Below are 23,732 nucleotides of genomic sequence, written 5' to 3'. Positions count from 1 at the left end.
TCTAACAAAACTTAGAAAATGAGCAATATGTAAATGTCCTGTTGCATGAGGTAGTGGGATAGGACAAAATTAGGGAATTTTAAGCCTGGCCCCATATATAATCCGCAAATGAAGAAGCTACTCTTCAGAGTTCTATGCGTAACTAATGCTGCAGTCCAAAGTACAATTTAGCACGAATGCAAGTTAATGTGCACTGCTTGGGAAAAGGAAAGCACCATGGTGTGCTTTGAAATCTTCAAGGTGAACCTAAGTTTCAAAACAAAGTTATTCCATTAGTTGCAGGTTCAATCCCCATAAGAGACAGCTGCATTTTCCTGCATTGCAGGGTGTTGGGCTATATGATCCTAAAGGTATCTTCCAACTCTGCTTCTAATACCAAGCGTTTCAAAAGAAGTCTTTAATAGTAAGCACTGCTACTACTTCCGAAAAGAAAAGAAAAAGGCTCCTAGTAACGCCTTTGTTGAAATGCAGCCTGACTCCTACATAAACACAATATTGCTTCATCTCAGTTTCACCTTGTCAAGCCCTGTTCACACGTTCGGCAGGATCGACTGGTCAAGCTTTTCTTGGGTTGTTTCATCTTTTTGGCTGCAGATCAGAGTGTGGGGTTACTCCCTATGAGCGAAATCTCCCACATACTGTACAGAAAACCCCAACAGGCCAGGGAAAACATTTCCGCCCCGCTCTCTATTTGGAAGTTGTCCGAATAATTTCCCCCAACTCCTGTATTAAACCTGTTACCGACCAGCCTCAGGGACGCACTCACCCGCACCTATCAACCTGCACTTGTGAATGCAGCACACGTCAAGCTTATTTCCTGCCTGTCCGGGGGGTGGCGAGGGTTGGGTTGGAAAGATTCATTTATTTTAATTTCATTCGTTAAATGTGTATATCGCCCTTCAAGCGAAGAGCACCGAGCGGTTCAATACATAAAAGTGCAAAAAAATGAGGTCACACAAAATACGTAATAAAAAGAACAGACAACATCCTCTCACAAACACGTTTAAAATGGCATTTAATCAGCCCAAGGCCTGGTAAGGAGAACTCGCCAAGGGAGAAGCTAAGCCGGGGATCCATCCGGACGGCTCAGCACAGGGCCTCCCCGGGAGGCCGGAGGCGTAAGCCTGCCAGGATCAGGCCAGGCGCGCTCCGGAGTCGGGCGGCGCTTTATCCCTCAGCCCCGGCCTCGTCGCGGAGCCGCCTCCTCCCTCCCGACCCCGGTCCCTCACCACCTCGCGCCTCAAAAGAGATCGGCCTGGCCTCGCGCTTACCTCAACCGGCTGTCCCCGCTCCTGCTGGTCGTCGGGCCGCCGCTGGCGCCGGCTTCCGCTTCCTGTGCCCGCCGCCGCCGCTCACCGGAAAGGCCCCTCCACGTCCGCTCCGCTCTCCCTCACAGCTTGCCACGTCCTCACTTCGCTCGCGGCCTTTGCTGCACTCCGCTGCAACAGGGACCCGGATGCTGCTCGGCGACCATAGAGGCGCGCGGGAGAGAGAGCGCGCGAGCGAGCCAGGGAAGAGGAGGAGGAAAAGGAAATGGGCCGTCGCGGTCTTCCGTGACGCGCTTCCGGTCAAGATGGCGGCTTTTCTGCTGCCTCAGGGGCCGAGGTTCGCTTAAATCACCCAAGTCCTCGGGGGCTGTGGCGCCCGACTGGGCCCCGGTTGTGATATCGTCGTAGGATGGTGCTGTGCACTGTAGCAAACGGGAGGCTAGTTCTCCCTGACGTGGTAGTACTTAAGACTGTAGTTGGGGAGTATATTTATTTATTTATGCTTATTAATTTCGTCGCTTGATTGTGTGGGGGACGGGACCGGACAATAACCTCAGAGTTGTTTACAAAAAGATGAAATAACAAAATCAAGAAAAAATCACAACCATACTTTAAAACATACTTCTTTATTTTTAATTAAAATTACCTCAACTTTCTGAGCATCTGGGAAGTCTTGGGTGAGCAGTGATGTTTTCAGCATGCACCGAAAAAACCAGAGTGCAGCTACCTTCTTTATCTCAATAGGCAAGGAATTCCAAAGTGCAGGTGTGACCCTCCTATCCATCCTGCAAAAGCCCCTGTACTTAGTATGTAGCAGAGGAAGGCAACTTTCAACCTTCATTCCTTTTTATTTCATTATTTAGTTATTAAATTATCAGTTTACAGTATATAAAACCACAAATATACGTCGCATCATAACCATACCCCACCACACAAATAGTTTAAAAGGCCATAGATTGTTTAATTAGCCAATGGCCTGGGAGAAGAATAATGTTTTCACCTGGCACTGAGAGATACATAATGAAGGTGCCAAGTGAGCCTCCCTGGGAAGAGTTAAGCATCCCTACATCTTTAGACATACCTGGCAAAGAGTGAGTCTGTGGACTATCCTTTCAAAGCCTTCAAAGTTAAGTTTGTTGACAACAAAGATTGATGCTGGAGAGACAATTGTGAATGGTTAAAGCAAGGTTAAGAATTCTGCTGTGGCAGCAGTGGCCCAGCTTTCCTGCTGATCTGTGCTATTTTGATGCTGTGCTGCCTGTCCAGCAGAGAGATCTGGTGTGTTTCACTTTCAAGACCACATTAGAAAAGAAAAAAGGCAAGTTTTGTAGCTGGCCAGTGCCAAAGGTGATTTAACAGGTTGCAGTTGTTGGGGCTGCCTATTGCATACATACAGGAATCTTATTCAGAAGTGTTTCATAATCGGAATCTACATCTGACTCTGAAATGGTACAGCTGCCCCAAAGGTTATCCCATCAAGTGAATTTGTGCATGGGGCCACCAATTCTACAGGTCATAAGGCTTCTTCCTCTCCTAGTGTGCTATAAATCTCTTTAAATTCATCATTAATACACAGATGAGTAACACTTGATTTCCCGTCCCCTGATTGTGTAATGCCTATGATGATTTGCAGCTGAATGTATTCATTTATTTTGACTCTACCAGAAGTCTTGACGCACATGAATTTATTTATTTTTTAATTATAGTGCATTAAGCTCAATTGTGAATTACACACTAAAGTAAAAAAAAATATGGGTTTATGGCTAGAGAACCTAACAGTATAAATTCTGGCTGTGGGAAAGAGGGAGGGAGGGGAGGAATATGATACAGATGTTATCTCTGTAATGATTAATTCCCAATAGCTCATTTGCACATGCAAATCACTTATAAAACATTGTAATAATGTTTTAAGTTCTCTTCAATGCATGAACAAGTATATCCAGTTTGGTCTGAACCTGGGTTGCGAAGCTTTCATCGGATTTCAAACTCAGCCATGATTTTACTATACAGTGTATAGCTGTAATCGTATAAAACATAGAGGAAGTCCAATTGAACATAATACAACTTCACTAAGCCAAACATTTCTAAACAGGCAATTATAGGAGTGCAGTGTGAACTTCTGTAAAATGTGGGCGGAGCAATGTGACCTGCTTCACTGCTGTGCTGAGCTATTAAGCAAATTAGTGGGAAGAGGCAGGATTGGACACATGGATTACTGGGGAAAGCTGCAGCAAAAGGGTGGTTGTGCCATACAGGCGGTAGACTATTGATCCATGCAGTGCTCCTCTGATTGGCTCAGATTTGATTGGAGAAGCTCAGCCCTTTCCTAGTACAGTGGTACCTCAGGTTACAGACGCTTCAGGTTACAGACCCGGCCAACCCGGAAGTAGTACCCGGAAAAACTTTGCTTCAGGATGAGAACAGAAATTGCGTGGCGGTGGTGTGGCGGCAGCAGGAGGCCCCCATTAGCTAAAGTGGTACCTCAGGTTAAGAACAGTTTCAGGTTAAGAACAGACCTCCAGAACGAATTAAGTTCTTAATCTGAGTTACCACTGTATGGGGCTATTCCCTGCATTTGAATCTGGCACCTCCAGCATGTAAAACATACAACTCTTCCTGCCTTGTTTGTGCAGAGGAGGGGAGAAGACAAATTCCCCATTATGTGTATAATTGCTGTCTGTTGCTATAGCTAGGTGATTAGGAAACTGCTTTGTAGTGTGTGCAGGTACTGAGGGTAGTATGCAATGTAGTACTATGACAATCCTCCCTTTTCTTCTCTTCCCATGTGCTGTTCTGAGAGTTCTTCTGAACACCGCCCCAAGCCAATTATGGGAATTGTGGGGGTGCACAAGGGAGAAGAGAGGGGAACCCCACTGCTCAAACAGAAATCATTGCACAGGGCTTCTGCTGTTGGGGCTTGTTAGGTGAATTCCACCCAAAACAGTTCCCTCTCTTTTGCCTCTGACATGACTTTTTGTTTGGTCTTGTTTTGTTTGCCAGGCATGGAAGAGGTGAGTGGAAACATTTTCCTTCTGGTGAGGCTTAAAGTACTACGTTAACAATAACAGCAGCAGCAGCAGAACACATAAGATTCTTCCATGTGTGAGTACTATGTGGGCATCAACACATTCTACTAGTTCCTTCCACAGGGGAATGTCTTCTAGAACACCAGGGGCATATCTGTCATTTCTGTATTTTCTGGTTGTGTAATTTCCTCATCTCTGCCCAGGGTGAGAATATACTCGATATGGCAGTTGCTCCACAGAAGAGGCATATCTCTAGTTATAATGTGTTTATAGGTTTGCTTTGCTAGTTGGAGGGGGGGTATTGACTTTCCATTTTCCAACATTTTTGTCATGTCGTCCAGTCATCATGAAGGAATTTGTTAAAGATCAATTTGGGGCTGCTTCTCTGAAATTTTATAATTCTGATATTGATTCAGGCATTTCAACCTATTACTACATAATGATAGGCCTGGATTGTGCTATCAGTAGTTTTTGACCCTTTAAGCATAATCCAAATGGGAAATCCTTGTGCACAGGCCCAACTGAAATAAATTGCAGCTCCCTTTCATTTAACAGGCTTGCACAGGAGAACGTTTCATTGGATGGTATCCATTGCTTTGCATGAAAGAAATGAAGGTTGCTTTGGCTAAGGTGGCATAAATGGTTTTGTGTGCATGTTGAAAATCACAAAGGACTGCCTTCAGGAGCTTTGGAAATACCAGGTTTTATTGCAAAGCTTAAATCAAATCCTCCCCAGCTGGAAAAGTGTGAGACAAAGCTCTGGAAAGAGACAGGAGGAGAGCTATTTTCAGCCATGCTTTAGTGAAACATCCAGAGTCTATTGCGGGCCAGGAGGTGGGGGGAGCACAGAGGGTGAGATTGACAGGATGCATGTGCAAAATGACTCTGGCCTCTTACCAAAAGTGGAGTCAAAACGGCTGGTGATAGTCTGCTCAGCAGCTGGAGATCTAGAAGGGTATGGAGCATTGGTCTTGCAGGACTAACCTCTAAGGAGGAGGGGGGAAAGGAAGTAGTGGGCTTTAGGACGGACTTGAGAAGGTTGATGCTCCTTGCCGCAATGGAAGAGGAAAGCACCATACCTTAAGAGTAAAAAAAGGTTTATTTTTATTTTCGAAAAGGACATTTGTCACCAAAGGAAAAAGACTGTGCTGAAAGCATGGGAGCTGAAGAAGAAGAGGTCGTTGTCACTCTCTCTGGAGGGGCACCCTGGGGCTTCCGTTTGCAGGGGGGCTCTGAACAGAAAAGACCCCTTCAAGTGTCAAAGGTAGGAAAGGAATATATTCTAACCGTCTAAAGGTGAAGAAAGGCCAACGGTTTAATATGTGGTGAAACTCGTTTGACTGCTTTGCTGCATTTAAATAAGTTTATTCGCAGAGCAGAAAGCATGCATTCAAACTACTTCCACCAGAATTGGAATGCCTGTCTTCATCCTTGGACTGTGTAGTTACCCGTTTTAATATACAGTAGCAAGGCTTATTTCCAAGGAAGCATGCATGGAATTAGACTTCAGGATAGTATTAGGCAACATATAACTTGTGAGGTTCATATAGTATTGTGGGCTGGTTTGTGCAGCCAATGTTTTTGTTAGCATCCTTTTTATTTTTAAGGTAAGCTTCTAATGCAATGGTTACAGTGGCACATTTTAAAATGTAACTCATGGATTGAAAATGAGGCACTTAGTAAAATGAAGCCTAGATTCAATATGGTTTCAAGTATGGATGCAACATTTAAATGGTTAATTAGATCATTTCCAAATTTTCTGTTGATTAAAACGGTGTTCCTGATTAGTTGGGCAAGTACTTGTAAAAAGTGCAAATGACAAGCACCATCTTTGTTGGAATTTTTTTTTAATGACAAGCACTGTCTTAAAATGACTGTTTCACCCTTTTCTCCCATGAGAAAATGCCTAATGAGAGCACACATCATGTAAAAACAAAAGTATATATTTTGCTTTGGAACTATTCTACTCCATATGCACATTTATTCAACAATTAAATTAATTAAGAAAGATTACATACATACAACTCTCTAGATACAATGCTTTTTCAGATCTGTGGTTTGTTTAAACAAGGCAGGTGCATGTATCTCTCAATTGTTATTTGTCCCTTGTAGATTAATGAATATGTATGCAAACTGATTGTGAGGCTTTGTCCCATGAAAATAATTACATAAATTCTTCTCTGGTTTGGAACAAATTTCACGAACTTCTGGAAAGTCAGCTGCCTCTCTGTCTTTAAGAAATGCTGTATTGACCTATCATACACGAAAGAACAGTTTCGATGGAATGATCTGATCATGCCCAGCAAGAGGGGAGGGTTCCTAAATGCAGGCTGCTGAAGTAAAGGCTTATAGTCTTTCTTGTGTGCAAGCTATCAATTTCTACCTATCTAATCTGTATGCATATGCTGCAATACTGCTAAAGGTAGCAGTGATTCATGTTGAAACTAATGGAATATATTAATCTTGTTTTATATAAGTTGCATAACATACAAAACATTCAATCATGCCTAGTCATGATTGTTAGCTGGACACTGGGTACCTTGCTATCTCCCACTGAGCAGCAAAATGTAATAGCCAATGTAGTAGTAGCAGCAGCAATATTAGCATAGTTTATTTTTTATATGCCACTTTCCTACCAAATTAAGTTGTTTTAATTTTTTGATGTTTGTTGCTCTGGGCTCCTTTGGGAGGAAGATTTGGGATAGAAAATTATCAAAATAAACAAATGTACTCATATACAGCATAACCAAACAAGCCATTCAATAAAATAATTAAAAATACAGTTTACAATATCAAAAAGCAAATACAAAGAACACTAAAATAAAAGTAACAGGGCTGAACAGTTTTGTACCTTAAAACTGGCAGTAATAAAACTAGGTGTTGCATTTTAAAAGGCTGTTTAAATAAATGCATCTTCAGTTTCTATCAAAACAGACACACAAAGCAGAAGCCTGTGCAATTTCGATAGGGAGAGCATTCTTGAGTTGCACCCTGCCACAGAAAAAGCCTCATCTATTTTACACACTTGATGAATGTCCCAAGATAGCACCCCTAGAACAGCACCTCTAGAGTTAATATTCAGTCCCAGGTGGGCCTATATGGGAGCATGCAAGAGAGGAACAATAGAACATTAATTCATCTTTATTAATTGTTCAAAACTTCATGCACTGTACAAACTTTAAGAAATTAACAAAGCAAACCAATCCTCATATTATCACAGGACTGGAATTAGGTTACTGCTGTGCTGTTCAGATGGCCACCACATTGAATGGGTGCTAAGCTTGCAGTGCAGGGCAATGGGGGGGGGGAGGGATAGTACAAAAAGCAGTGTAAAAATGACAGACATGCACCCAGCATCCCTAGACAGTTCACCACTGCTCACAGTTGGGGGCTGTGACAGCACCCATGTGCTACTGACACATGAAGGAAGCCAATGAAGTCACGATGAGAGTATATCCACAGCACACACCCATGCATCACTACAAAAAACATGCAAGATGACACCATTCTCCCTCCAATGACCCCACTGACACAGCCCCTGTCGGTTTCCATACAGGGGTCCAAACCCCTTTATGCTCTTTGCAGCCACTGTTTTTGAGGACAGTACACAACCGAAAGGAAGACTTGCAACACAGCACTCCCATAGCTTAATGGGCACATATTGTCTCTGGGATATGGGTTCAAGAGTTGCTTGGGGATGGAAAAGAACCTTTCCCTAAGCACCCAAGGGAAGGGGGTGACGGGACACACATCAAGGGCAGCCACAGCTGCATACTGGCAGCAACTTCCAGTGGTTCACACTACCAGTGGGCGTAGTGTTGAGAAGCAGCGGGTGGAAGTTTAAACCCCATTAGGGAGAAGGGAGGAACATTTACATCTTTCTCATGCACAGGGAAAAAGTTGAGGGCAAAAATGTAGGAGTCCCCAGGCCTCAAGCACTACAGAGAAGATGCCTAACCACTCAGCCACAGCAGCAGATAGCATTCAGATGCCAGGAGCAATGGGAGGGAAAGTCAGTAGTGAAGTCCAGGGAGGGAAAGTGAACTGGTGTAAGGTTGTGCTGTTGATGGCTGTGTGAATCAATGGGGAAAAGAACACAGCAGGGTGCTACTCCCTCATGCTGCCAATGTGTCTACCCTATTTCAGCCATTCTGCCAACACATCTTTTGCCAGTGCAGCAGCTCAGCTGGAGAAGGGTTCAGCCAACGCTAGCTGCCACTGCATCCAAGATGATCCGCTGCTCTATCCAGAGTTCCACCGGGGTAGTAGGACTTCTGCCAAATGCTACAGCCCTTCATCTGCCAGATCTTCAGGAAAAGGTTGTCGCCCCCAAATCAGTAGTTATCAGAAATTCAACATTATTGGATGAATCGTTTAGCTCCTGCAATCCTAATATTGCAAATGTAGCCTCTATGCAGCTTCCAGAAATGCCTGTGTTACTGGAAAATGAGATTAGGTTCCAGACCTAAATGCTTTGGTAGAAGTAAACTGTTAAAGGGAATGAGACCTTTGTCAGTCTTTGAAGCTTTGGTGACTAGTGATGGGATACTACACGCAGGCTGAAGGGCATATGTGCACCGCAAACTTAAACAGGTCTTTCTGTATTGCCCATGGGATTCTCCCTAGACCACATGCTGCACACAAAAACCCCTTGAGCCTTTTTGGCAGGACATAATGTATCCTTGAACACTCTTGCTTGCCTTGGACAAGAGAGGAGTGTGTGAGTATGTAGAAACTCATCTGCACTGTATAGTTGTACCACTTTAAGAGTCATGTCTTCCCCCAAATGATTGTGGGAACTATAGCTTGTTAAGTGTCCTGAGAGTTGTCCGCAGGCCCCTATTCCCCTCACAGAGCTACAGTTCCCAGAATGGTTTAACAGTCAATCCCTCCTCCCAGGGAACCCTGGGAATTGTAACTTCAGCATTCCCTGGAGCAGAAAAGAAAGTTTGTGAAGTAGCAGCGTCAATTCTTATTTTTTTAATGATCTAGCCAGCTGCAGCATCACAGTTTTATGTGGTTGAGAAAATAGATATGGAGTTACTTCCTCCCTAGAAGCATAGCCATGTGCGGAGAGGTGCCCATGTCTTCTCAAAGAGTGCAACTCTGTGGAATTGGGGGAAATGGAAAAGTCTGCACACAAGTTGGGCTGCTACTAACGTCAAGTCCTTTTGTCAATATCTAGTGTTTTGTATTTTATGTTGGGGTGATGTTGAACCCTGTGTAACTGAAGACTAGGGTTGGTCTCTTCCGTTAGGCCTCAGGCAGTGGATTTGAAATGTCACTGAAAGGCAGCAAACATTAGTTATTTAATTTATTGTATTTTACTCCCAGGGAGACTCAGAGGTATTTGCTGTATTTTGGTGCATATTTGGGAGGCAAGGTAGCATATGTTGTTTTGCCCAAGGCAGCAAAATGCTTCGGGATAGCCAAGCTCCTTCTTAAAAGCAATGGAGAAACTGAGCAGTTTATATACCAATACTGAAACCATGCCTGATTGCTTTGGGTCCAAATAATCCATCTCATCAAAGAGCACATGGAGTCACTGTGGTTTATCCAAATTTGAGCATTATTTAGCTTGTAATCCACTCTGCCCGCCTGCCTTCAAATTGGACCAAAGCAGTCAACACCCACACATATTTGAATTTGTTTATAAGAAGCAACTTCAGTTTCCCCCATTCATACCAAGAGACTTTCCCTTTTTCTAATTTGTTGGTTCTGTTACGCCAGTTAAGTACCAAACAGGGCATTTATACAGATTTGTGCCACAAACAAATTTCTAAGGGCACAATACACTATGAATTTCTATGTAAGCCCCATTGTGATGTATGTATGTATAAATCATCTTTTACATGTGAACAAGTGGAAATTCTAGTGTTGGTGGGACACAGTTGTTGAATACCATCCTGTGAACTTTGTTCAGTAACAGATTGGCAGCCAGTGTAAATTCTACAAACAAGGTGCTATATATATGCTGGCATTAGTTTGTCACATAAGCAATTGAGTAGTTTTGCACTCCTGCAACTTTTTGACCAACCTCAAAGGTAGCCCCATATAGAGAAGAGGCTGGTTCACTCTTCTGAATTACAAACAGCAGCAGCTGAACTTTTCAAACAGCATGCAGCAAATAGTAGAGGGGATAGTAGAAGGCATTTTGGATCAGTTCAGTTTCTTGTGTGTGATTTACACAATATGTGATTACGAAGTCACATATAAAGTCAGCCACAAGGTTTATTGTGGCACACTTTGAAAAGTACTTTATAGTGCTGCACTTAGTGAGTTTAAGTGAGTCCTTACTGTTTGTTTCAGGGTTTATATCTAGGAAGATGTTTTTTGCATTGCTTAGAATGGCCATGCTGACTGGAATTGATTGGAGTTGTAGCCAAAAACACCTGGCAATGTAATATGTGCAAAGCCCAGACGTACAGAGTATGGGTTGCTTTGAAAGTTTAAGGTACACATTATACTTTTAAATATAGTGTGCACTTTCGTCCTCTCTTCCCAGATCATGTTTTTCACTGATACCAGCCCAGGCTATAGCTGCAAAGAAACTGAGAACTAGTCAGTCAAGTTGTGTTGGCAATGTTATGTTCCAAGGGATTTATGAGTTTTTGAAAAGCTGCCTCTGGGAACAAGAACAGTTGGGAAGTCTTTCATCCTATTTTTAGAGTTTCTCCCTCTGTGTGGGGAGCTGGCTGTGAAAACCGAGAGTGGACTTTGTTGATTTTAGATGCCCAGGACAGACAACGTAGTTGGAGACTGCTTGGTAAATGAAGAGCTTTGCTGCAGAGTTTTTTCCTTGCTCAGTTCCATACAAACTGGAGTTCCTAAATTACCATAAATCCTGGCATGGACCAAGCTGTGGTTAGGCCAGAGCACTCTGATCTGGCTCCAAGCTCCAGATTTCATAGCCATGGAGGCTGAGAGTTGCTTAGGAGTACACTCCAGGAGTGCAAGATTCTTAAGAGACAAATTGTATGTGATGGTTGCCATTGCCCCTTCAGCAAAATTGGGTTTGCCATTGAATTCCTGTCAAGTGGCGTTAAGGCTTAAAACACAACATGGGTAGGTTAGAGACAGGAGCTGAATCCACTCGCTTCATTTTTCCTGACCCTCTGAAACAGCCTTTCAATATCATCTTTCCGCTGGTGAGATGCCATGGGTTGAAGTAATTCTAGGAGGAAACATCTTTAAACTATGTTTTATGGGGTGGAAGAATTATTTAGAGAGAGAAGGTTCAGACACTTTCAATGGCTTTGCGATTTTAGGCTGCTTTTACTCTTGGGAGGGCCTTGCAATAGGGTTGTTTAGATCCAATTTGTCAATGTGTGTGATTGGCACACGAGGATCCACACACTTCTGTTTTTTCACTCACCATTTCATTGCTTTGCTGCTTCTTGTCATCCATACCACTGGGTGGAGTTTGGTAGAAATATCCTGGGTATGTTTGGGATTTTTCTGTCCTCTCGATCATTCCTCCCCTAGTTATCGTACAAAATTTAAAAGCAGTTTGCTTGGTCTATTTTTTAAATTAAAAATATATTTGTTTTTGCAGAATTGTAATTTAACAGAATTGAGGCTAAGAATGGCTTTTGTTGTAAGGGTTTTAGAAATGGACTGACAGTGTAATCCTATGCAATGTTTACTCAGAAGTAAGCCCCACTGGGTTCTTACTCCCAGCTTCCAGAATCCAGACTGTCGCTATTTTGTGAGTCTGATACAGCTGTATACCAACAAATTTAGGTTGCACAATTAAAGTGGATTTGGTGCTTTTGCACACACACACACAAAAACCCCACATCCCCCAAAATTCACAGAATGTATGTGGTAAGAAAAGTGATGGGAATGTGCATTGGAAAATGTGGAATAAGGGCAATGATGGGCAATACCATGCAATGTCTGTGCAAACAAATTGGAATGAAAACTCAACAAACAACGTTGTATAATCTCCACACAGATTTTGTGCAAACAAAGCAGGATGACTGCTTAATAAATAGGTTGTCTGGAGAAGCACTTGAAACTCTGCAGCTAGTGCAGGCTGGTCCTTCCCTACCATGATGGGATAAGAGAGTTGTTAGCATGATCTTTAATTCCAAATGAAACCCTCCCCCCATTTATTTTTATTAATTTTCAAAATATTATGGAACCACGGAAACATGTAAACAATAACAAAAAAATCAATAATACATCCAACTAAAAGCAGGGTATACAAAACCTAAACATATAAAATAATAACAACGATCTGTTCTGATAGTGGAGCAAGAGGTAAAGATAAATGATCAATTCCTCTTTCTGCTCTATAGCTTAAAAAACTTTATTAGTGTGGTGGAGCACTCCGCTCCTCAGGTTCAGGACTGAGTGGGTGGAAAAAGGTAAAGGGGCCCCTGACCATTAGGTCCAGTCGCAGATGACTCTAGGGTTGCGCCGCTCATCCTGCTTTACTGGCCAAGGGAGCTGGCATACAGCTTCTGGGTCATGTGGCCACCATGACTAAGCGGCTTCTGATGAACCAGCACACAGAAACGTTGGTTACCTTCCTGCCGGAGCGGTACCTATTTATCTACTTGCACTTTGACGTGCTTTCGAACTGCTAGGTTGGCAGGAGCTGGGACCAAAAACGGGAGCTCACCCCGTCGCAGGAATTCGAGCCGCCAACCTTCCGATGGGCAAGCCCTAGGCTCTGTGGTGGAAAACTCATTGCCAAACCCCCAAATCTGACAATTACCAGATTGCATGAGAGTGTTGGGGGGGAATCGGGTTTGGGAGAATTTTAATTTTAGCAAGGTGCTAAGAATTCCCCCTTAGAACTCATTGGCATGCATATGCACACACCTATTAGAATGCTGCCATTTTCAGGGGGTGACATCTAAATGTGTCCATCTACTTGCACAGCAGGATTTCCCCTTCCTCTCTTCCACCTGCACCCTTAAATTGTGTAGGACCTTCCAGAGTAAATGGGGGTTTGAAGGTTGGAGGGGAGAGAAGAGGAAGGAGAAGTACTGTTGTGTAAGTGGAATCCCATTCATGTAACGTTGGGTATCATCCAGAGAAGTCTGTTCTCCCCCTTTTTGGGCAGGTGGCTTTGTGGGCAGGACCTGGGCCTCCCTGGTAAACTGGCCTATCACAGGCCAGATCGTATTTCTGCCGCCAAATGGGCCAATGGCGGCAGGAGTTAGTGGGTGTTCCCCTGAGTGTGGGACCAACCAACCAATTGCGGCCCTTGGTGCCATGCCCAGGGGAAGTTTAAATGCCTGGCTGGCAGGGTTTTCTGCCTTTCTCTCACTGCGTCCGTTCTTCCAACCCTCGGATTAGGGATTTTCATGGATGGTTTGACCTTGCTATGGACAATGTCAGCCACCTAAATTTTCAGGGGCCAGGCAGGAATTTTTTCCACTTGATTAATTGGCACCACCACTTGGGTTTTCGCCTACTTCGTAGCAATCGTCACAACTTTGTAAGGCGGATAGGCATTGGGTAAGCCTAGTCATGGTTGGAGGTGAGGTGGTAGCCTCTGCCTGCCCCTCCATGGGTAAGGGTATCCTGTTAGAAGGAATCCAGGAGGAGTGGCTCCTGTCCGATACTCAGACGCGGGCTAGGGCCATACTACTCCTCCAATGGGGACCACTTGACGGATGCCCCGATTTGACGTAGGGTGTGTGCCCCCCCGCTGCTGCCATCTTCATCCTTAGAAACACTCCCAGCAGATGGGCAGGAGTGACATGTGCAGTTGCTTACCACACTGCCTATGTCCAAACCTCACATCTGTAACCAATAGAGTTGTGGCCTTTTTTTATTCTAAATCAATATCCTGTGCGGTGTCTAGTTATTTGCGCCTTAGGGAACAGGGTGGTCATGGAGCCTCAATATGCAAATGAAAAGCTGATAGTCTATGGCTGTGTACATCCTCCATACATTTAAAGGACATCATTTCCCCCCAAAGAATCCTTCTGTAGTTCATTAAGAGTGCTGGAAATTGTAGCTCTTTGAAGGATAAGCTGTGGTTCCTAGGATGATTTGGTGTTTGTGCTTTAAATGTATGGTGCATGCAGCATTCTTTGTGGAGAAATGTCTCCATGAAAGAGTTGTTTCTCTCCAAATACTGGGCTTGAGGCACCTTTTTCTCAGGCAATTACATTCTTCAAATACAAGCAGATACCCTCGCTCCAGCTTCTCCCAATGATAGCATCTCACATGAGTGTACATAGTTCTTTATTTTGTTATTTGCCTACAAACTGTACCCCAGAAAACTTGGTGAAATGAGGGAAGGAAACCAGATGGAAACTGCTCAGTTTGATAGGAGCAGGAGAGCCTGTTTGCTCTGTTGCTCTATTACTAGGTTTCATGTTCTCATTCCAGATTTTTTTTTCTTTTCCAAATGTTAGAGGCAGAGGAAGGGCAAAGTCTCTGGAAGGCCAGGATGATGGCATTTGTGCTGATGAATGTGGCAGATGGAATGAGCAATTTCTATTTTAAGATTGCAGGAAAAGCTTGGAGCTGATCCCCAGAGGCTGATAAAGGTCCAACAAGTGTCTAGACAGCTCATACCTCCCAAAAAAAGATAGGCATTTCTTCCTTTTCCTTGCTCCTCCACTTTGCAGGGGAGACACGGAGGACCAGGATGTTATGCTAGGCTCATCATCAGCAACTATGCATTTTTTTAAAAGTAGGGGTACACTGGGGGAAGGGGTTTGTTTTCATTGGGACCACAGCACACTGAGAGGGAAAGGTTGACCCTATCCTCCCCATGTCACCTAGGTCCTGATGAAAGGACCCCATTTGTTGCTATTAACTGCCAGCTGGCAGGAAGTGGAGTGCCTGGTTTTGGCCAGTGGGGGATGAGTATTTCCCATGCATTGAGAACACTGCCCCCCACTGTTGTGGCTGGGGTATTGCTGGAGCAATACAGTTTGGCAAAGGAAGACGGTTCTCATGTATGGCAATGCGGGGGGAGGGAAAGACTTGGAGTATTTGCAGCAGGTCCTTTGGATATATCAGCCCCACACTCACTCCAGTTATTTGAGTGGAGGCTGTTGTTACCTATCCCAATTTGACGTACCCATTTAGGGTTGTAAGGAGAGACGTCTTGGTACTGTGCTCAAGCTTAGGCCGTTCTTTGCAGAGTAGTCCCTTTGTGTGCAACATGTCCTTTCTACGTCATTTCACGTTACTGAAGCTGCCCCTTGTGAGGGCTAGGCGTGAATGCCATGAGACGAGAGAGAGGACACACGCTAAGCAGCTGTCATCTGAGTTATGGTCTCCCTATGTGGGAGTTGTGGCCATGGGCTGAAGGAATATAGGATGTGGCATAAGTGTGCCCCTTTCGTGTGCTGACCAAACCCCCTTTTCAGCTTTTCCATGATTGTAACTGTCATGCTGTTGGTATCCCTATTGATAGCCCAGGAGGGAACTTTCTCCTTCACACTCTCTTCTCTGCTTTTCCCTTTTTAGATCCGTAAAAGAAGCAAAGCATGCCGTGGGGGCTTATGGGAAAATGATGAACTGGTAACCATCAATGGGAAATCATGTGCTGGCCTCTCACATGCCAGCGCCATGCAGATCATCGACTCCTCAAATGGCATCCTCAACATTGTTGTTAAAAGGTAAATGATAACAGCTGTTGGCTCTTGGTGTCAGCTGAGCACGGTGAAAAATGCAGCACCCTGTTAAGGTAGCACAAACTGATTTTGATTAAATGTTCAATGTAATTATATATGTGATTTCATATACCTTCCCAGCTATGCCTGACCTGTGCTCCTACTTCAATCCAGAATGCATGCAAATGTCATGCGAAAATTACTCCCCCCACTAACAGTTACAGGGACTCTTTTTCATTATATGTACCGTATTCTGTTTTTTTTAAAAAAAAACTCAGAATGACTCATATTAGGCTTCTGGACATGTTGGACATTCAGAGTGTGACCAGGCTGGCCTGTTTAAAAGAAGATGTCAGACGTGTAAGAAAAGCTTTCCTGCACCGTATTCCAAGTGCCTGATGTCTCTTTTAAGCCACAGCTGTCTTGCCTTCTAATACAGCATTAGGACACTAGTGATCCTTGTGGCCTGAGCGGGTGTTGCATTGACATGCTATTATTGCACATTCAGTAGCTGAGAGCCTGGTTTAAATTTGAAGCCAGCTACATGGAATGCTGCATGGGTAAATTCTTGCTTGCTCAGCACTTAGTGTAAATAGGTTCAGTGTAATAGCATCATCTATCCAAGTTCTCATTCTGAAGGCTTATGGTTACTTTACTTATATATTTTTTATAATTGCATTGGAGGGTAGATATCAAGAATATGTGAGCCAGGTAGGTAGGTAGATAAATAAATAAATAGATACATTGATCAACACCACACCTAAGACTTATATGAAAATGTGGGAAAATAAGATAGAAGCTCTTGTGGAGATTGTTAAGCAGTTAAAAAACAGAAAGCAAAAGGTTAGGTTAAACAGTTTTCATATTTCAGGAAAGTTAGCAATGCTATACCCAAATAACCTGTACCAAGACTGTTGCTATTTACTGTATTTTTTGCTCTATAAGACACACCAGACCACAAGACGCACCTAGTTTTTGGAGGAGGAAAACAAGAAAAAAAATATTCCGAATCTTAGAAGCCAGAACAGCAAAAGGGATCGCTGCGCAGTGAAAGCAGCAATCCCTCTTGCTGTTCTGGCTTCTGGCATTCGCTCCATAAGACGCACACACATTTCCCCTTACTTTTTAGGAGGGAAAAAGTGAGTCTTATAGAGCAAAAAATACGGTAACTTATATATCAGGAGTAAGATGTGGACAGTGAGTGAGGAGAGAACCCCTGTGGGCTTGAGTCGTCTTCTTTGAATGCAGCTCCTTGTTGTTTTGCTGATAAACAGGCCACCATGGCTGTCCTCTGGAAGCATGGAGATAAGCTGTTCAACAAAAAAAAGAAAAAATTCCGCTGAGCTAATGCAAACACTTGAGTGAACCAGAGCAGCTCTTTAGATCCCAGCCACTCGGCTCAGTCAGCATGAGCCCAACTGGAAAAACTCATGGCTGTCAACTGAGCCTTAGTTTAAAGTTGTGTTCCTGGCAACAGTGCCTGCATCATCACAAGCAGTGCCAATGCAGCCTGTATGGCCTTTTGGCAGCCTTCTCTGGGCTGGAGTATGCTTATGGGCCCTCTATTAAGAAAGATGTCCAACGTGTAAAGAATTTTATTCTAACACAAGGTCAACATTAATTAAAGGATAAGTTGCACCCATGGGACACTGCTATGCATGCTCATTTGTATAAAAATTAAAGTAGTTAACAATTTTCTCATTTATCAATTGTATGCAGTTAGCAGCTTCTTTTAGTGTGCCATAACAACGATAAAGCATAACACTGTAGGCTTAGGCAATTTTGACCATTTTCACATAAGGTGGCACTATTTATTTTTAAAATGCCTTGATCTGATCCTAGATCATCTGGTACTTGCCCCTCCTGCTACTTGCATGTATCTCAGTGGTGAATGTCAGATTTTGCACACACAAGAGGCCATGTTCAGTCCCCTGGCTCTCCAGTGAAAAGGACTGTGAATAGCAAGGCTGGGAAAGACCTCTGGTTGATTGCCCAAACAGATGTGACCCAGGATCAGATTTCCTGATTACTTTCTTAAAGCAGCAGTGGGGAAGAAGGGTGCTCTCATTTGGATTGGAATCACAGTGCTCAGAAAGGAGGCGTTGACATATTTTCCTGTGTGCTATCAGTGCCGCTTCTTAGATCAAAACTGGAGGCCCTGGTTGCTGCTTTAAAGAGAAAGAAAATGTTGGGAAATCCAATTCTTCTCTCCCACGTCATACATATTTCAGCCTTGAGACATTGAAGAGTACTGCAAATCAAAGGAAACTATTAGCTAGAGTGACCAGTGGCCTGACTCAGTATTATCTACCAGACCCCAAACTTGCATCCTAATTCCTTGAGAAATTTCATTTCAAGTTGGACTTCTAACTTTAAAAGAATTTTCTCAAGAAATTAGGGTTCACGGTACAAACTTGATACTTTATCAAGTTGAGATGCGCTTTTAACCGGTTTTTCTGTCGGAGTATGTATATTGTGTGTTTGCTGTTTGTATGGTGTTTTGCTAATTGAAGTATTCTATAAATCAGGGATGTCCAACACATCAATCGCAATCTACTAGTCGATCCCTGTGAGGTTTTGGTAGATCGCAATCGATCGCTGGCCCCCTTCCGGCCCCGGCCCTTCTCCCTGCACCGGCGTCTATTGTTGCAGAAGGGAAGGCAGAGTTTAGAAACTCCACCTTCCCTTCTGGGCCAGTGATCATAAGATTAGTGGCTGCTTCTGTTGCTCCCTCCCTCAGAAGAGCTGCAAAAAAGTCCCTGCCCCCCTAAAAAACGGGGCATCTCCCCTCCCCCCAAAAAGGTGAACAACTTTGATTTGTACCCCTAAAAAATGAGGGTAGATCACTGCCAGATTTTAATTTTGAAAGTAGATCGCAGTCTCTCGGGAGTTGGCCACCCCTGCTATAAATGTTGTGTAGTTGTAGTTTTTTGTTTTGTTTCTTTTCTGTGTGGGGACACTTATTATGCACTGTATCTAACCCAGTATAAAACAGCTCCATATTTCTCTTTCGTTAAGAACTAGCTATTCTCCAAGCATCCAAGGGCATTGTGCATTTTCTCTGTTTCCCATTCAACACCATTCTTGCAGGGTTAATTTTTCTTAAAAACTATTTTATAGAAGATTGATAAATATCAAAATCAACAAACAACTAAAATTATATCTTACTTTTCTGATAACTGAAGCTAACAAATGAGCAAGTGGGGAGATGATAGAGGGGTATAAAATTATGAATGGGGTAGTGAAAGTGGATAGAGAGATTCCCCGCCACACACACCTTCTCAGCTTACTAGAACCAAATCCTGTGACAAATTAATCTTTTTGGTATACTGTTTTGAGAGCTTTTAGGGGGCCTTTTTGGACAATCAAACAGTGTCAAAATTTTATGAAATATAGTGAAAATAAGATACAAAAATGCATTATATTATTGAAAAATGCCATGCAAAAATGTGCAGATTAGGGGAAATTACTTAGATGTGTATATTAGTGTTGTTCCAGGTGATGAGGACTTTACTTAGATGTGTATATTAGTGTGTATATTTACTTAGATGTGTATATTAGTGTTGTTCCAGGTGATGAGGACTTTACTGTAGTTTTCCATTTACAGTGGTACCTTGGGTTAAGTACTTAATTCGTTCTGGAGGTCCATACTTAACCTGAAACTGTACTTAACCTGAAGCACCACTTAAGCTAATGGGGCCTCCTGCTGCTGCCGCGCCGCCGGAGCACGATTTCTGTTCTCATCCTGAAGCAAACTTCTTAACCTGAAGCACTATTTCTGGGTTAGCGGAGTCTGTAACCTGAAGCGTATGTAAGCCGAGGTACCACTGTATAAAACTAGATTTTTTTCCTTTAAAAATTATGCTAAAAAGTGGGAGTCATCTTATACATGGATAGTGCATAGGGTGGGCGTTTGATTGGTTGCTGCCTCAGCTGTCAGTGGCTATTTGGTGTGTTATTGGTTTCTGCGTCAAGGGCTTGTGTTGATTGGCTGATGCTGCAGCAATTGGGCGGGCGATTGGCAGCTTCTGCTGGTGAGGGGACAGATGAAAGGAGAATTCGCGCCGCGTGTGCGATTATCGGCAATCCCCCCCTAAAAAAACCTCAACAACCCTGAGCCATCTCCCCCCATTTTCTTAAATTTGAGTCCCCCACAATAGGGGGCACCTTTTACATGGGGCGTCTTATACACGGAAAAATACAGTATTTTTATTCTTTTGCAAACCAATGTGGAAAATTGAACTTAAGATTAGAAAAAGGAGAAACTGAGAAAAACTGAAACTAACAGATTCACCCAATACTATTAACAAGCCATATTTCATACTAAGAGGTTAAACTTCTTCATGAGAGACCGATGCATGCATAACTAGATACCTTTCTGATTTTTGCTTAATTTGTATGAGTGGCCTTCTGACTGCAATATATAGGAGGTTGGGGATTCACTCTCTGTATCTTCATTAGCCAATGTGTGACACATTTTCATAATTTCCTAACCATAAATTGACTTTGGTTCTCAAAAGAGCTAGATTGGAGATTCTGCACGGGATCCACATAACTGCATGAAATATTCATCTGTTGCCTTGTGTGTAACTGACCCAGAATCTCTTATTTTATTTTCTTCTTCTTTCCTACAGGGTGCTTAGTGGGAACCCATCTGTTGAGGGGCTCCTGCGTTCCCCTTCCCCCAGGCAGCTGCAAGTGCCCTCGCCAACTTCACCGCTCAGCCGGGCCTCCCAGTTGCGCAGTCCTGAACCGGCCGTTCCCCCTGCTGCCCTGGAACCTGAGCAGCAGCCCCGACGGCAGCAGCCCCTGGAGAACATAACCTCACCCCCTGATAGCGAAGCGTACTATGCCGAGACCGACAGCGACGCTGACAACATTGCCCAGGAAAAGCACCGGAGAGCTCGCAAGAAGAGCCCCCGTTCTCCCCCAGGGGGACCAAACAATAAAGCAGGCGAGCCACAGGACGAAGTGTCCCTTTCCGAGCTGAGCGGGTACGACAGCACCCCCGAGGCAACAGCGCAAGCTGCAGAACGTGGAGAAAACCTCAGCGGTGTAGCCAAGAGGGAGATAGTGTGCCAGCCAGGAAGCCGCACCGACACCCCCTTCTCAGAGAGTGAAGCTATGCTACTGCAGCCACCCTTACCTGAAGACAGAGAGCCTTCCCCAGAAGCCATGCTCCTCCCACATGCAACTAAGAACATTCGAGCCGAGAGGCACCTCATCCCCATGATAGGGCCTGTGGAGCACCCCATCGATGAAGACCTGACCACCACCTATGCAGAGAAAGCCAAACAAGCCAGTAAGTGTTCCTGGCAGACCTGCTTCCCTTTCCCCTCTCCCCTCTTCCCTCCCCGCCCCTCTCCTTTTTGCAGATTTCAGCTTTTCTTCATGCGTAATTTGGATTTCCTTAGTGCAGAATTTTAAGGAGTACACACAGCTCCAGTTATAATTCTGCATTGGTCACTATTACCTTAATATTATCTTCTTTTGAAAATTGTATTGGCTCAAGTTACAACTCAGGAAACCTGAGAGCTCTGTTAACTGCTTTTTCCACCTGAAGCGCAACAGACCCTGATCCTTGCTTTACTACATTTATGTCCACTCGACTTCTTCAGTCTGTGGAACTGGGATTGTTACAGCTGCCACATAATACTGTATTGGCCCGAATATAAGCCACACCTGAATATAAGCCACTCCCTTAAATTTCCGCAGGCACTCACACCCATTCTGTTTAACCGTATGTCTGTTTCAGCAGTGATATCATAAAAGTCAATTTTTGTAAGGTTGCGATTTTAAGCCACACTTTTCATGGTCGGAATTCGGGGGGAAAGTGAGGCTTATATTCAGGCTAGTACGGTACTTGTTCCACACCTGTAATAAATCCATCTTTTATTGTGGTGGCACCTATACTTGGGAAGTCCTTGCTTATTGACATCAGGTTGGTGCTGATATCAGTTCTCTGGGCTATCCTATCCAGACATGCAGAATTTACATGCCATATTTCATTTTAGCTATTGTTGATCTTAATCATATTTTGACTATTCCAATACTTGTTTATAACTGGTTTATAGCAATATTTTTTAATGTTTTACTTGATATTGTTCTAATCACTTAGAGGTGTGTTTTATACATTTTGCTAAATATATAAATGTTTGTGTATTCCTGCACATGGAAAGGGACAACAGTATGAGAACTAGCTTTCAAAACTACCTTTGTCAGGCACAAACAATGGTCAACCACATGTCCAAAAAAGCCTCGCCCAAAGTCTAGTTTACTGTTGAAAATTTAGATCTCTGAGTCTTCTTCAGAATCTTCCTGGGGGCTGCTGCTTTCGCTGCCAAATGATGTTATGGCCCTGCTTCTGGGATGACCTCCAAGTTGCGAGTGGTGCTCCTCGTAGATTGCAGCTGGCCTGACTCATTTAGCTTGCTGCTCAATGATCCAATGCCTTGGACTGGGTAAATGATGTCAGCAAAGGGGCTCTGGATCAGTGGTGATTTCTGCTCAGTAAGTGAGCCCAAGCAGTGACTCAGCAAGATGACAGCATTGACTTCTTCTGTTTGGGTGGGGCGTAATGAACTTAATGCAGTTCCCCCGATAAAACAATAAAAATCAGAGAAAATGTGATGATATGCATGCTTTACAATACAATTTTATATCAGGTTTAGGTTATATCTAGTCCAGAATCCACTTTGTTCAAACGATGGTTTGGCATTATGTGAATGATCCTCATGCTCACATGCTCCCCTTTCCCTCCTCCTGTGGTGCAGCTGTGAGGTGGTGACCAGAAGCTTTCACTTCCAGTTTTTTAAAATTCTATGTGGTTACCATTGTGTCCAAATCTAGGCAAACTGTGGTTAGTCTTAACTATGGTTTAGTACATGGGTAGGCAAACTACGACCCAGAGGCCAGATCCGGCCCCATCACCTTTTAAATTCAGCCCGCGGACAGTCCAGGAATCAGCGTGTTTTTACATGAGTAGAATGTGTGCTTTTATTTAAAATACATCTCTGGGTTATTTGTGGTGCATAGGAATTCGTTCATTTCCCCCCCCCAAAAAAAAATATAGTCCGGCCCCCCACAAGGTCTGAAGGACAGTCGTCCGGCCCCCTGCTGAAAAAGTTTGCTGACCTCTGGTTTAGTAGAACAATCCACCCCCCCTCAAAACACAGTGGTTTATGAATTTGACTTGTTTCTCTAAACAAGAGATAACCCTCAGTTATTAAAAAATGGAAGTAAAACCTTCTGATATTTTAATCACTGTGGCAGAGAAGGAGAAAATGAGAAGGAACCCAAGGTTCACCCATGTAACACTAGACCATAGTTTAGTGTTATGTCCGAATCCAGTCAATGAGTTATATCAGTTAAATTGTCATCTGAGTGATCTCTGCACATGCACTGTTGATCATTGATGCTAGATTTCAGAAATGATACTGTGGTTTACCATATTTTCCCATGTATAAGACTAGTTTCCCCGCCTAAAAAATAGTCAAAAATTAGGGGGCGTCTTGTACATGGATAGTACTGAGCGTGGACTGGCGATTGGTTGTTGCTACAAAAATAGGGGGTGTCTTATACATGGGGGCATCTTATAGACGGAAAAATAGTTGGTTTTGAACTGTTACCGTTACATGCAATTCATGGCAGCCTTTCTTGTGTTTTTCAATGTTTGGTTTACTGGTATACACAGCCTGCAATTCTAGTGTTGATTTATTCACCTTTTCCCCTTGTTTTGTGGATGAACTTTTATACAGCAGTAGCAGTACCTCCTTCACCTTTTAAGTATTTGCAGCTTGGGAGGGCTCATTGCTAGCCCCTGACCTGCCACCCTTGCTTTACAT

At 43.5% G+C, this 23,732-nt stretch overlaps 2 protein-coding genes and 1 long non-coding RNA gene across 5 annotated transcripts in view; 2 read left to right on the top strand and 1 right to left on the bottom strand.

Moving 5' to 3' along the window:
* The window catches only part of SEC24C (SEC24 homolog C, COPII coat complex component), a 41,848-nt gene extending 40,397 nt beyond the window's left edge, over positions 1 to 1,451 (bottom strand). For 2 of the 3 annotated variants that reach the window (XM_081864231.1, XM_081864232.1), the window contains exon 1: positions 1,272 to 1,450. The gene's annotated coding sequence lies outside the window, so the exon portion shown is untranslated. Of the gene's footprint in view, positions 1 to 1,271 lie in introns of all 3 variants that reach the window. The other variant, XM_081864230.1, reaches the window with a different exon arrangement.
* The window catches only part of LOC309343157, a 103,544-nt gene that overhangs the window by 61,274 nt on the left and 18,538 nt on the right, over positions 1 to 23,732 (top strand). The gene's annotated exons all lie outside the window — the stretch shown is intronic.
* The window catches only part of SYNPO2L (synaptopodin 2 like), a 35,090-nt gene continuing 16,605 nt past the window's right edge, over positions 5,248 to 23,732 (top strand). Inside the window, exons 1-3 of the mRNA XM_081864242.1 lie at positions 5,248 to 5,558; positions 15,743 to 15,894; positions 20,523 to 21,190. Coding sequence (XP_081720368.1) covers positions 5,451 to 5,558; positions 15,743 to 15,894; positions 20,523 to 21,190 — 928 coding nt within the window. The 5' untranslated portion in view covers positions 5,248 to 5,450. The remainder of the gene's footprint in view (positions 5,559 to 15,742; positions 15,895 to 20,522; positions 21,191 to 23,732) is intronic.

This window comes from Podarcis erhardii, assembly GCF_964252035.2.
Source record: "Podarcis erhardii genome assembly, chromosome: 5".
NCBI classification, from domain to species: Eukaryota; Metazoa; Chordata; class Lepidosauria; order Squamata; family Lacertidae; genus Podarcis; species Podarcis erhardii.
The sequence above is the reverse complement of the archived record's forward strand: the minus strand, read 5'-3'. Positions and strand labels throughout refer to the sequence as shown.